General features: G+C 33.8%; 1 protein-coding gene across 2 annotated transcripts; it reads left to right on the top strand.

The window, feature by feature from the left end:
* The first annotated feature begins 223 nt into the window (after positions 1-223).
* LOC109103173 (calpain-3-like) lies at positions 224-13,925 on the top strand. 2 transcript variants are annotated; one of them, XM_042771807.1, is made up of 15 exons: positions 243-679; positions 2,018-2,087; positions 3,471-3,589; positions 3,660-3,793; positions 4,650-4,821; positions 5,937-6,008; positions 6,716-6,807; positions 7,478-7,552; positions 7,659-7,795; positions 7,880-8,025; positions 9,201-9,400; positions 13,141-13,183; positions 13,282-13,356; positions 13,477-13,537; positions 13,770-13,925. In XM_042771807.1, exons 1-15 carry the CDS (start codon positions 491-493, stop codon positions 13,862-13,864), a joined length of 1,680 nt encoding a protein of 559 aa, XP_042627741.1. In that variant the 5' UTR covers positions 243-490; the 3' UTR covers positions 13,865-13,925. The 2 variants fall into 2 exon arrangements, with proteins under 2 accessions (XP_042627740.1, XP_042627741.1); XM_042771806.1 differs by having other exon boundaries at positions 224-679; positions 7,659-8,025.
* The last annotated feature ends 12 nt before the right edge of the window (positions 13,926-13,937 follow it).

Raw genomic sequence — 13,937 nt, 5'->3', positions numbered from 1 at the left:
ATGGAATGTTCGTGTTTTCTCGAAGTTCACATAAACATTTTTAAACTCTAACGTTCTTAGGTTGGCTGGGATTGGCATCTTCCGCATCTCTTAAATGTGTGTGTTCTCTAGAAGTGATTTTGTTCTTGTATTGTTTGCCTTTGTTTTAAAACGTAATTGTCTTTTTGCGAGATGACTTTTTAGTACATGTTTATTGTACATGTGGTAAAGGTTGTAGTTTATGATGAGAGATGTGTTTTTTTTTTACAGTGTTTGTGAGCGCGCAGGTGAAGGAGGGAGGAGCTTGTTAAAGGTACATTGAGGAAGACCTGCTTTACGCTCACTTTACCACAGACCGACGATTAGTTGACATTTTGGCATCTGGGATCACTTGAATGGTGTGTGTGTGCATTAAAAAAACACTCGTTCTTAAACACAGACAGATTCAGACGGATAAAAGTCGCGCGGGATAAAGACGAGCCCCGAGGCTGAGTTTTTGACGCACCCAAGTATGTCCGAAACGCAGAAACAATCGCGCAAAAACTCGTCCGATTCGAACCCCTGGAAGAGTCTGGGCAGCCCGACGCTCCTGTGGTCTCCCACCTCCGGGCTTCCCCTGCAGGACGGGCTTTACACGGACGCGAGGTTCCCGGTGCAGAACATGCCGATTCAGACCGACGTGGTTTGGAAACGACCAAAGGTGAGCCAAAGTGACAACACACATCTCCAGAGAGCCATATGATTACATACAACCTAAAACATCATACTGGTGTATGTAAAATAAAAAGTAAAAAAAAAAACGTCCTGAACTTTTCTTTGATACCAGCTGTGACCAGTATTATAATATCTACTGCATTTGCATACAATGCTTTGTTTGTATTATAAACAAACAGTGCTGGGGGGTAATGTATTAGGCTACCTCATATATGGATTAGTAATCAGGTTCCAAAAATGAAGTACTTGTTATTAGATTATATTGCCTACTCCTCATCAGACTACAGTTCCTTTTTTAGTGATGATAACATATTCACACAATCAACTTTCACGAACCCCAGCTTGGGAAACTTTGACGTAATGTAATGTTTAATGCACTTCATGTTGTTAATAGCAATGCATGGAATATATTTTCTTTCTCTTTGTATTTGTAAATCAGTATCTTACAAGATTATCCTATTTAAATCAATGTGACAAATAAGTTATGAGAAAGTAATCAAAAAGTAGTCTGATTATTATACCTGATATGTGTGATGTAATGGATTACGTAACTAACTACAATATTTGTAATGTAATTTGGAATCAGTAACGGACTAAAATTTGGAAGTGATCCACCCAGCACTGATTTTAAAGTTATGCACTTAAGTCATAGTTAAACTGTTAAATACTGTCATTTATTTTAACAACTGATATATGCAATAGTCCTAAAAATCATTATTATTATTTATAAATGGAACAATTTATGGAACCTTTAGACATTTTTTAAGTGTTTTTTGTTGACTGTCTTATTTGAGACATGACTTATATACAGTAGTGAGAATATGGTGGGAAAACACCTGAATTTTATTCAGAGACCTAAACCGAGAAAAATATGCAATTTGGTGCAGATGCTGATTTTTATGTGGTCAAAAAGTAAGAAAATATACTGATAGCTTAAAATGGTTAAAGACATGTCTAATGTTTACAGTTTAACTGTGACTTAAGTGTCCAAATACTTTATAATGCAATATTCACTAGCATTTGTTTTGTTGAGTCTCTTATTGTTGTAAGATTGATACAGGATTCAGTCATTTAGCAGACACTTTACAATCACTCGCCCTGGAGCAAAGTCTCTTGATCAAAGGAACAGTGGTAATAGTTACTTTAGGGTAAATAATACATAATAGTTCCTTAAATAATAGCATGGGTTTCAAATATTTAATGTCTTTACACTAGTGCATATACACTGCCGGTCAAGAGTTTGGAATAATTCATTTCTTTCATATTTTTGAAAGAAGTCTCTTGTGCTAAAATGACCTTTTGTGTTTTCACCACTCTTTTCCAGGAGATCTGTCCGTTTCCTCAGTTTATTGCGGATGGAGCCACACGTATGGACATCTGCCAGGGAGAACTGAGTGAGAATTTAATGCAGAACCATTTAAACAAAAAGAATTCACACTGAGAATAATACCGGTGCTGCAGGTTTTTGCAGGTTCTCATATAACACACTGTTTGTTCTTCATAAAGCAGTATGTACTGGCATCAAATAGCTTTGTTGTTTGGTGCAAAGCAGTGGTTCTCATCTGGTGCGTCACAGGTCTGTTCTGAGGATCGCACAGAGCTAAATGCAAATAATACAGTGCAACACTTCCCGTATATCTTTTATTTTTAAGGTCAAAGTTCATGCATCCAATCAAACTCTGTAGTATTTTGGTGCAAATTAATCTGTCATTTGGTAGAAGCTCATCAAATTAGACAAATGCAAAATTGGGCAGGTTGCATGATGTCCTCATCCTCAAATACACACTATTTTTTAAAAAAAAAAAAAAAAAAAAAATATACATATATATATATATATATATATATAAAAAAATATATATATATATATATATGTATATGTATGTATGTATGTATGTATATGTGACCCAGAATCTGTTAAAAATGACTGGAAGTCTTATACTGTATGCTCACCAAAACAGCATTTATTTGTTAAAAGTATACAGTAAAAATTATGAGTATTATTGCAATTTAAAATAACTTTTTTCTATGTGAATATATTGTAAAATTTTATTTATTCCTGTGACGCATATCTGTATTTTCAGCATTATTACTCCAGTCTTCAGTGTCACATGATCCTTCAGAAATCATTCTAATATGCTGATTCGCTTTGCAAAAAACATTTCTGATTATTATCAATGTTCAAAACCATTGTGGTGGCTAATATTTTTGTGGGAACCGTGATACAACACCATTTAACAGTTTGGTGTAAGATTTAGAAAGAAAGAAAGGCAGAAGGAAAGAAAGAAAGAAAGAAAGAAATACATTTATTCATCAAGGGGTGCATTAAATTGACCAAAAGTGACAGTAAAAAAAAAATATTAAAATAGAAAACAGCTAATAATATTCCACAGCTCACAATATTTCACAATATTACTGGTTTTACTGTATATTTTTATCAAATAAATGGAGCCTTGGTGAGCAGAAGAGACTTTAATGTTCAAAAACATTTGTAAAAAAAATCATAATTCTTCCAAACTTTCAATTTTCATTTTTTGTTAATACATTTACTTTCATTTCATTTTCATGAATATTTTTGTTCACTTTTGTTTTGTGTTGGGTCTCCATTTAATATTAATTGCTGAAAGCCCTGAAATAAAACCAAATAAGAACCAGTGCAGCAGAATACACTTATTTCACCACATACCATTAGAATCATCTCTTATAACCATTAAACCGAATTAGACCTAAAACGTGTTTTAACGTGTGTAACATGCTTTAATTCTCTCTGTCTCTCTCAGGTGACTGCTGGTTCTTGTCTGCGGTGGCGTCTCTCTCTCTCAACCCTTCTCTTCTGGATCTTGTCGTTCCCTCAGGCCAGGGTTTTCAGCAGGGCTACAACGGCTGCTTCAATTTTCGGGTTAGTACCGTGTGTTACCGTGCAGAATGAAGCGGTTGTGATGGTTTTAATGGTGTCTCTCTGTCTGCAGTTTTGGCAGTATGGTGAGTGGATTGATGTGCGAGTCGATGACCGCTTGCCGACGCGAAACGGTCAGCTGATCTATCTGCGCTCCTCAAACAAAGATGAATTCTGGAGTGCTCTGCTGGAGAAAGCTTATGCCAAGTTAGTGGAATATTTGAATGCTTAAAAATGCCCCAGTATCAATATATTAGATACATTTTAAAGGAATAGTTCACCCAAAAATGAAAATTCACTGAAATTTACACCATCCAAGATGTAGATGAGTTTATTTCTTCATCAGATTTGGAGAAATGTAGCATTGCATCAGTGTCTCATCAATGGATGCTCTGCAGTGAATGGGTGCCGTCAGAATGAGAGTCCAAACAGCTGATTAAAACATCACAATAATCCACAAGTAATCCACAGCACTCCAGTCCAGCATTTAACATCCTGAGAATAGAAAATATGCTTGTTTGTATCATTTAGACGTTTATAATCTCAAACCGTTGCTTCCGACTAAAATACAAGTCCATAATCCTCCATAACACTTCCTCCAGTGAAAAAGTTGCCTCATCTGAATCAGGAGAAATATATACAGATAAAGCACCATTTACAAGTCAAAACAGTCAAAAACAGCTTTAAACAAATATGTCAGAGAGACAACAACAACAAGGGATGAACTTTTTCACTGGAGGAAGTGTTATTATGGATTATTTTGGCCAGAAGCGATGGTTTAAAGTTTTACAAACATGCAGCTTTTAGCTTCTCAAGATGTTAACTGATGGACTGGAGTGGTGTGGATTATTGTGATGTTTTTATCAGCTGTTTGGACTCTCATTCTGACGGCACCCATTCACTGCAGAGCATCCATTGCTGAGCAAGTGATGTAATGCTACATTTCTCCAAATCTGATGGAGAAACAAACTTACATTACATCTCGGATGACCTGAGGGTCTGCATATAAATTGTTTTTCCTTATTTTCAGTTGTTCAGATTGTATTTTCCATCTCTTTCTCAGGCTGAAGGGTGGTTATAATGCTCTGAACATGGGTTTCCCTCATGAGGCGATGGCAGACATGACAGGTGGGGTTACAGAGGAATTCATGGTGCCACCTGACCATCGAAAACTGGGCTCTTTCCTGCGCCCGCTGCTGCAGAAAGGAGCTCTAATCAACTGTGCTAACTCAAAGGTACACTCTCTTTACATGGCTTATTTAAAGGGATAGTTTACCCAAAAATTATAATTCTCTCATCATTTATTCACCCTCATGTAATTTCAAATGTGCATGATGACATCCATGGAACAAAAAAAAAGCAGATGTTTAGTAGGATGTTCATGCTGCTCTTTTCCATATAATGAAAGTGAATGGGGACTGGGGCTGTTAAGCTCTAAATTCTGTAGATATTTAAGCTGCAATAAAGTATTTTACATGTAGTATTTGGAGTCTTCTGAAGCAGTGCTTTGTATGTGAAACAGACTGAAATTGCAGTTTTTTTAATCATGTAAAATCCCCTCCACGCTGTTTGTCAATTCATTCAGAAGTTTGGGTTAAGATGTTTTAATGTTTTTGATAGAAGTCTCTTATACTGATCAAGGCTGCATTTATTCAATCAAAAATATAGTAAAAACACTAATATTGTTAAATATTTTATAAGTTATTTCTGTGATTTTCAGCATAATTCCTCCAGTCTTCAGTGTCACATGATCTTCAGAAATCATTCTAATATGATGATTTGCTGCTCAAGAAACAGTTCTGATTATCATCAATGCATTTTTTGAGGAAACTGTGATATCTATTTTTTTAATGGATTCTTTGATGAATAGAAAGTTCAAAAGAACAGGATTTACTTGAAATAGGAATCTTTTGTAACATTATACATATCTTTATTGTCCCTTTTGATACAATTAATGCACCCATAAAAGTATTAATTTCTGCTGACCCCAAACATTTGAAAAGTAGTGCACAAAAATATGAGTGAACATTAAAATAATTCAGTTACAGGTTTAGTCAGCTTCCTGCTCGAGAGCACATTAGTTACAGCTCACTGATCAAAACTTGCAGGTTCGAATCTGCGACCTTTTATTTAGCAGCCCTGTTCTTTAACCAGCAGAATGTGACGTTCCATAATGTTATAAATGAGAATGTTAGCTGTGAGGGTCGTGCATGTGTACATGTGTTCTTCCCTCTTTGTTTGTGTTCTTCTAGGTAAAAGGATCTTTCTCGAGTTCCAAGAAAGCATTTTCTTTTGACAGATGTTGTTTTGTTAATCCATTGCCTTGTCTTGTCTCTTTGTCTTCCTGCAGGGTTCTTTTGAGAAGAGCAATGAGCTTGGGATTTTGTTCAGACATGCCTATTCTGTGACAGGTTTGGAGACGGTGAGGGGGAAATGTTACCTTGGGTGTTTCTCTCTCTCTCTCTCTCTCTCTCTCTCTCTCTCTCTCTCTTTCATTGTCTGTCTGTCAAACCAGCTCTTGATTTATGTTTCATTAGTGTCTTTAACACTCAGCGTTCCACCAGAGGGCGCCATCATCTTAAATGAAAACAGAATGGCACACTGCTAGTATTTCTGAGAGAAAGCTGTGTGCATGAGTGTAGAATTTTCAGATAAAGATGATTCTGTCCCCTGCACTTCTCAACACACTTCTGCCACCATTCCCGCCCATGTTCTCTGGTTTGTTACATAGATTTGAGAGAACAAACATTCAACGAGAATAGACACACATATAAGTTGCTTGATTTTATCATGCAATAAAGTGACTTAATTAGAAAACTATTGGATTTGGTTTCACATACTTTTTTTTTTTTTTACATGAAAATATAAGACACGTGTCTTTCTTTTTTTTTTTTTTTACTGAAACAGAAAATTTTAAATTGTGAAAACTTTGTCAGGCTTTTAAGGTAGGTCTATGTACTATATACACAATATTTAGCAGTGTGTAGTATAGCTGTAAGCACACAGTAGCGGAAATGTTTTTGTGTTCGTGCATCGCCCTCTAAAGGTCATGAGGTCAGACTAACTTCAAACAGCTGGAAGAGAAACATCACTGCTCTTCAGACTGAGTCTGCTCTGTGTGTGTTTCAGATCAAGACTACGGTCGGTTCAGTTGAGCTGGTGCGCATCAGGAACCCGTGGGGTAAAGCTGAGTGGGAGGGGCCTTGGAGTGACAAAAAAGGGTACGAAACACTTACAAAAATACAGGAAAACAGTAATATAATAATCCGTTTAAAGTAAATGGTTTTTATTGTAATATATTGTAAAATGTCATTTATTCCTGTGATGCGCAGCTGTATTTTCAGCATCATTACTCCAGTCTTCAGTGTCACATGATCTTCAGAAATCATTCTAATATGATGATTTGCTGCTCAAGAAACATTTCTGATTCTTATCAGTGTTGAAAACAATATTTTTTTGTGGAAACCATGAAAGGTTTATTTTTCAGGATTCTTTGATGAATAGAAAGTTCAAAAGAACAGCATTTTTTTAAATAGAAATCTTTTTTTTTTACATTATAAATGTCTTTACTGTCATTTTTAATTGTTTTTATGCATCCTTGCTGAATACACACACACACACATATATACTGTATTTGTATATGTTTAAATATCCGTAGTTTGACAGAACTATCCTAAGAATTGAGCTGAATATGACAAAACCTCAATAATTCATAAATTAAGTAAACAGTGTTTATTATTATTAAAAAAGTCTTCTTTTAGGTTTTAGGCTAGTCTGTAGTCATTCTAATTTGCTTTATACCGAAGTCAATGATATTTCTTTGTTTTGACAAGAAAACATTTGGCCAAGTGCGTATCTGAGTGTATTTGTTTGTGTAATGTGTGTGTTTAGAATCGAGTGGAATATGGTGAGCGCTGAAGAGCAGCGGCGTGTGCAGAGAATCCAGCAAGAAGACGGCGAGTTCTGGTGAGTCGTTTTTTTTCTCTTCACTGATTGGCTGATACATATTCAGGCTCTGCTCTGATTGGTTTAGATGTCTGACGCTTCATCATCTTCTCTCTCTTCCCATCAGGATGTCTCTGGCAGATTTCTGCCAGAACTTTGAGACGATGGAGGTTTGTCACCTGAGCCAAGACACGCTGAGCGAGAGCGGAATCATAAAGCCCTGGAAATGTACATCGCATCACGGACAATGGATTCCTCAGCAAGGTACACGAGCATCGCTGTTCACACACATACACAAATATTACACTGCTTCAAAAGAAGAATATATTCACATGTTTGTGTTTGCAGGGCCTCCTCAGTACAGTCTGACCCTGTTGGAAGAGGACGACGACCCCAGTGACCCTGAACTAACCTGCTCCTTCCTGCTGGCGCTCATGCAGAAATGCGCTCGTCAGAGAGGAATCCTGTTCCCCGTCGCGCTGCACATATACAAGGTTTCGCACAAGTGTTTCAAGTGTGTTTGTCGTACATGAAATCTGCAGTCTGATTGGTTGCCTTTACGTGATTTCCGTGCACAACTTTACATCAGTCCTCTGGGAAGCATGAGCAAGTTTCCAGACTGCTACAGTGAACACTTCAAAGCAATGTTGTTTTTGTATCATTGAGATACTATTATAGTTTTTATTAATATTTTGAATTCGTATTTTCCACTTTCATTTGAATTTTATTAAAAGTCATTATGTGTTTTTGTCTTTTTTTTTATTAATTTTTATTTCCATTTTTTGCATTTCAGATTTAGTTATTATAGTATATAAAGTTAAACTAAATAAAAACGAGAAATGATGCTTCGGCAACTAGCTAAAATAAAATACGTTTCTTTTTTATATTATATTTTATTTCAGTTCACTTTTTTTTTTGTTTGAAGTGAAGGAATATTTAATGGTTTTAATTTTAGTTAACTATTATCACCCTGCTTTGAAGGAAGAATTATTCAATATTATTTATTATATATTATATATTGTAATGCTTCAAAGGAAGAACTAGCGACTGTATTATATAATGTTATTTATTATATATTATTTATAAAATAAATATTTTTTAATATTACATTTTATTTCAATTGACGTTTTTTTTTTGTTTTTTTTAAAGTAACAATTTTTTATGGTTTTAGTTAACTATAATTACCCTGCTTCGAAGAAATAACTAGTCATTGTAATATATAATATATTCATATTTTTTATATATATAATATATTATTTTTTTATTTTATATTTTATTTCAGTTAACAAAGTAACACAATTTTTTTAATGGTTTTAACTTTAGTTAAATATAATTACCCTGCTTTGACGGAAGAACTAGTCTCTTTATTATATTATTTATTGTTGTTTATTATTCTACTTCTTCAAATGAAAAAAAAAACTACTTACTGTATTATATAATATATTTCATATGTTTGTACTGCTTACAGGAAGCAATATAATATATGTAATTGTATTACACTGTATTATATAAAATGCATTTTATTTTTTATTATATATTACATATTATATAAAAAGAAAAGAAAAGAGAATAAAAAGAAAATCGAGAGTTTCTGAGCTCATGCTGTTAAGATTTGAGTATATGAGTCTTCTGACTGTGTGTCTCTGTGGGTGTTTGTGTGTGTGATCAGGCCCGATCCGAGCGGGACGCGTCTCAGTTGAGCCTGGTGCTCAGCACCACTAAAGATCTTGGTTATGTCCAGCGGCGAGAGCTGGTGTTTCGCGGTCGCCTGGCGCCCGGTCATTACATCATCATTCCCAGCACTTCAGAGGCCAGTCAGGTGGGAGAATTCCTCCTGAGAGTCCTGACCGAGAAAGGAAACAAAACCAAGTAAGTGATGCTCACCCACATGCAAGAAAATGCAAGATCTGTTTAAAATCTCATTTGACAGCAATGGGATTAAATATAGAGCAAATCTTGGGTGTTTATTCTGAGAAACAGATCCAGAAACCTAATGTGCACTAGTAATATGTGACCCTGGAAGACAAAATCAGTCTTAAGTCGCTGGGGTATATTTGTAGCAACAGCCAAAAAAACATTGTATGGGTCAAAATTATTGATTTTTCTTTTATGCCAAAAATCATTAGGATATTAAGTAAAGATCATGTTCCATGAAGATATTTTGTAAATTTCCTACCATAAATATATCAAATCTTAATTTTTGATTAGTAATATGCATTGCTAAGACTTCATTTGGACAACTTTAAAGGTGATTTTCTCAGTATTTGGATTTTTTTGCACCCTCAGATTCCAGATTTTTAAATAGTTGTGTCTCAGTTAAATATTGTCCGATCCTAACAAACCATACATCAATGGAAGCTTATTTATTCAGCTTTCAGATGATGTATAAATCTCAATTTCCAAAAATTTACACTTAAGACTGGTTTTGTGGTCCAGGCTCACATATTGTCTCACACTTGATTTGTAAAAATGGAAAGGCTGCAATCCAATATCTGAAAAACTCTTTCTGCCAAGAGCAAACGATCTGAGCTGCAGTGTTATTTAATTATTTTTTATAAACTACTAAAGTATTGTAATATTAAAATGAATATTTATTCATTTTAATTAATACTGTTTTTCTCTTTTAATTTTAATTTAATTCATCTTAAAATTATTATTATTCATATACATTAATATTTTGAATTTGCTTCTATTTTTGTATTTTCAATTTTCATTTTATTTTAAGTTTTAGAATATACTTTTATCTTTTGTATTAGATTTTTTCCTAAATGTTACAATTTATTTTTATTTATTTTCCAACTTAAACCTATTATATTTAAGTTAGTTTCCAATGCAGCATTTCTCTCTCTCTTTTTTTTTTTTTTTCATGTTTTTTAGTCTAGTGTTTAAACGTTATTTTATTTCAGCACTGCTGAGCTGCTATCCACATTAATGTTTCACCATACACTCTTTCTGTTCAACAACTACTGACTTGTGTCTGTTTTCATTTCCCATAATAAGATTTTGGAGAAATATGTGAGACAAAGTAAATACTTAAACGAAACAAAACTGAGAACTCCAAAAAATCCCAGCTAACATGGAACATTCCCAGAACGTTCTGGCAAGGTTCTTTCAAAGTTATGAACAATCATTCTTCCAGTAACCTTCATACAGTAGATGCAAACTCCTCACCATTTTTGAGGTCAAAATAGGTCACCTACGAGATTTGTGTAGATCCCATGAGAAAATGTTTTTGGTATTTTTACATTTCCAGTAGTACCAACTCAGTTCTGTTTCCGCTTGAAGTCCCCCACTTTCGAACGTTCCTGTGTGTTTTTGGTTTTTGCACGCTCTGGTTTCGAATTACAAAGCCAAAAGTTTGTATTTACAATGTGTCTTGCATCGTTGAGTATTGTAGCCAATCACAGGCATCTCTGTTGAATGCAGTGGCCAATCAGAGGCATTACTGTATATTGTTTCAGGAATGATAAATGCGAGTGTAAAACATTATGCGAGTAAATCCGCAAAATTGATCCGCGATTGATGGTGATAACTGTAGCAATGGACGGAACAAACTATCTGACAAGCTGGTGTCAAAACAGAGCTGTGCTTTAAGTGATGTAGAGTAAAATCAGAGTAACAAAACTACAGCAGCAACAAGTCTGTGTTGCCTTCAGCAGCTTTTACAGGTAGCTCTCCTTTGATGCGTCCTTTTTAGGCAATGTTTGAAAAATGTAGTTTAAAAATATTGAATGCATTATTTAATTATTATACCATTAATAATTAACTTAATTTTTAGTTAAGTATTTAAATAATTAACCCTACTAGGCTGTTGGTGTCTGGGTTTATTTATATATTTTTTAATGACATTTATGACAAATGAGACTTTTTGATTCCTGGACTTGCTATACTTCATAGTCATTTTATAATAAATCCAAAATTAAGATGTGATAAAACCTAGGGAGTGGAAATGGCATCTGAGCTAATGGGTGATCCTCTGCTGCCATCTACTGGATATAATGCTTATTTCATGTCATTTTCATCTTAAGTCTTTGTTTTCCACCAGGAGACAATTTTTTTAATTGTGAACATTTAAAGTGAATATTGGCAAATTTGGAAAATAATAATTATTGTATAAAAAATTTAGGGTTTTATTTTATAAGGAGGGAGGGGTGATGTGCTCGTCTTTTTCACCTTTTTCACCCGTGATGAGTTTGCATCCCTGAACCTTAATAGAACATTTGTTTAGAGTTAATTGGTGTTTAATAATGCTCTTAAAATGTTATCACAAAAACATTTGTACATCGCTTAAATGTAACTACTAGTTTTGGAACGTTCAGAGAACATTCAAAAGTAACATTCTCATCATTTAAAAAAAAAATATAAAATAGAATGTTTCCCCAACGTTAGCAGAATTTTTTAAAAACATTTAAAACCTGGATTATTTGAATGTTCAGAGCACAGAAATAGAAATAACATTAGCAAAACGAACATGTCTTAGAACATGTTTTTGGTAGATGGGATGAATCGAAATACTTTTTTTCTATGTTTTAACATAATAAATCCCTGTATATGTCTATATATGTGTATATATGTCTATATATATATATTATATATATATATATATATATAATATATATATATATATATATAGATATATATATAAAAAACATTCTTAAAAGTATTTAAAAACTAAGTATGCATATGCAATGTTTTTGAAAGAAGTTTCTTCTGCTCATCAAGCCTGCATTTATTTGATCAAAAATACAGAAAAAAACAGTAATATTGTGAAATATAATTACAACTTAAAATAATAGTTTTCTATTTGAATATACTTTAAAAAAAATAATTTATTCCTGTGATGCAAAGCTGAATTTTCAGCATCATTACTCCAGCCTTCAGTGTCACATGTAACATCCAGTCTATCACATGATCATTTAGAAATCATTCTAATATTCTGATTTATTATGAGTGTTGGAAACAGTTCTGCTGTCTAATATATTTGATGAATAAAAGGTTAAAAAGAACTGCATTTATAAAAAAAAAAAAAATTCTAATAATATATATTCTAATAATATATTTTCTTTACTATCACTTTTTATCAATTTAACACATCCTTGCTGAATAAAAGTATTGATTTTATTTAAAAAAAAAAAGAAAAAAAAATACTGACCCCAAATTTCTGTATATTGTTATTACAAATTATTTATATTTTAAAAACATAGCTTCTTTTTTTTTTTACTTTTTATTCATCAAAGTATCCTAAAAAAGTATCACATGTTCTGAAAAAATATTAAGCAGCAGAACTGTTTCCAACTTTGATAATGAATCATCATATTAGAATGATTTCTAAAGGATCATGTGATAATGATCCTAAAAATTCAGCTTTGCATCACAGAAATAAATGATAATTTAAAGTATAATAAATTTAAAAACAATTATTTTAAATTGTAATAATATATCACAATATTAAAAAAATTTTCTGTATTTTTGATCAAATAAATGCAGGCTTGATGAGCAGAAGAAACTTCTTTCAAAAACATAAAAAATAGTAATGTTTCCAAACTTTTGGTCTGTACTGTGTGTATATATATATATATATATATGTGTGTGTGTTTGTGTGTTTGCAGAGCTGTTGAGGCACGAGGACTAGACTCAAGCTCAGTAACTCCGGTAATATGGAGAAGTTGATCTAGTTTCACTGCTTCGATCATTTATTATCACTGGGTCCATTTAATTGTTGGTTTTTAATTGTTTCTGTGTGTGTGTAGCCAATGTCTCCACGTCTCGCAGGTCTGCCGCCTGTGAATGAAGCGAAGGATCTCTTTGTGAAACACTGTGTGAAGGTAAACACATTACTGGCATGCAGAGCTGCCCAATACAGTGCTATTGAGTTTGTGCATGCATTTTTATATCTAATATTTTGCTCTGATGTCATATAGTGTTTGTGTACGTGTTGTCTATAGGGGCCTTATTGTAGTCCATTGGATCTCTATAACCTGCTGACTGAAGCCATTGCAAAAGGAGGTGAGGACTTGTTTATTGACGAGCTGTTTTTCATCTGTTCACTTCTTTTTTTTGTCTACATTTGCATTTCAATGCAAAATGTGGTTTGTAGGAGAAGTCGTGTTCACTGTGCCGTTATAATGCAATTCTTTTCATTAGTTCCGCTGCAGAGTTGAAAAGCATACAGGAAGTGATGTGGTAACCAGTGAGGAAGTGAGTTGGATGATATTGTTTCTGTTTTCTGCCCGGTCAGTCTTTGCAGGTTGCGAGAAGAAGCTGAGTTTGGAGCACTGCAAGAGCTTTGTGGTGCTCATGGATGTATCCTGCATAGCTATAGTGCACTTCTGATATCTCTGTCCTAACAAACACACTGGTTAGTGTGCATGGACACAGAATAGAACAAGATAAACCGCTAAATATC

The sequence above is a fragment of the Cyprinus carpio genome, chromosome A15 (genome assembly GCF_018340385.1).
Source record: "Cyprinus carpio isolate SPL01 chromosome A15, ASM1834038v1, whole genome shotgun sequence".
Taxonomy (NCBI): Eukaryota; Metazoa; Chordata; class Actinopteri; order Cypriniformes; family Cyprinidae; genus Cyprinus; species Cyprinus carpio.
Note: the sequence above shows the minus strand (reverse complement) of the source record. Positions and strands in the feature narration are given on the sequence as shown.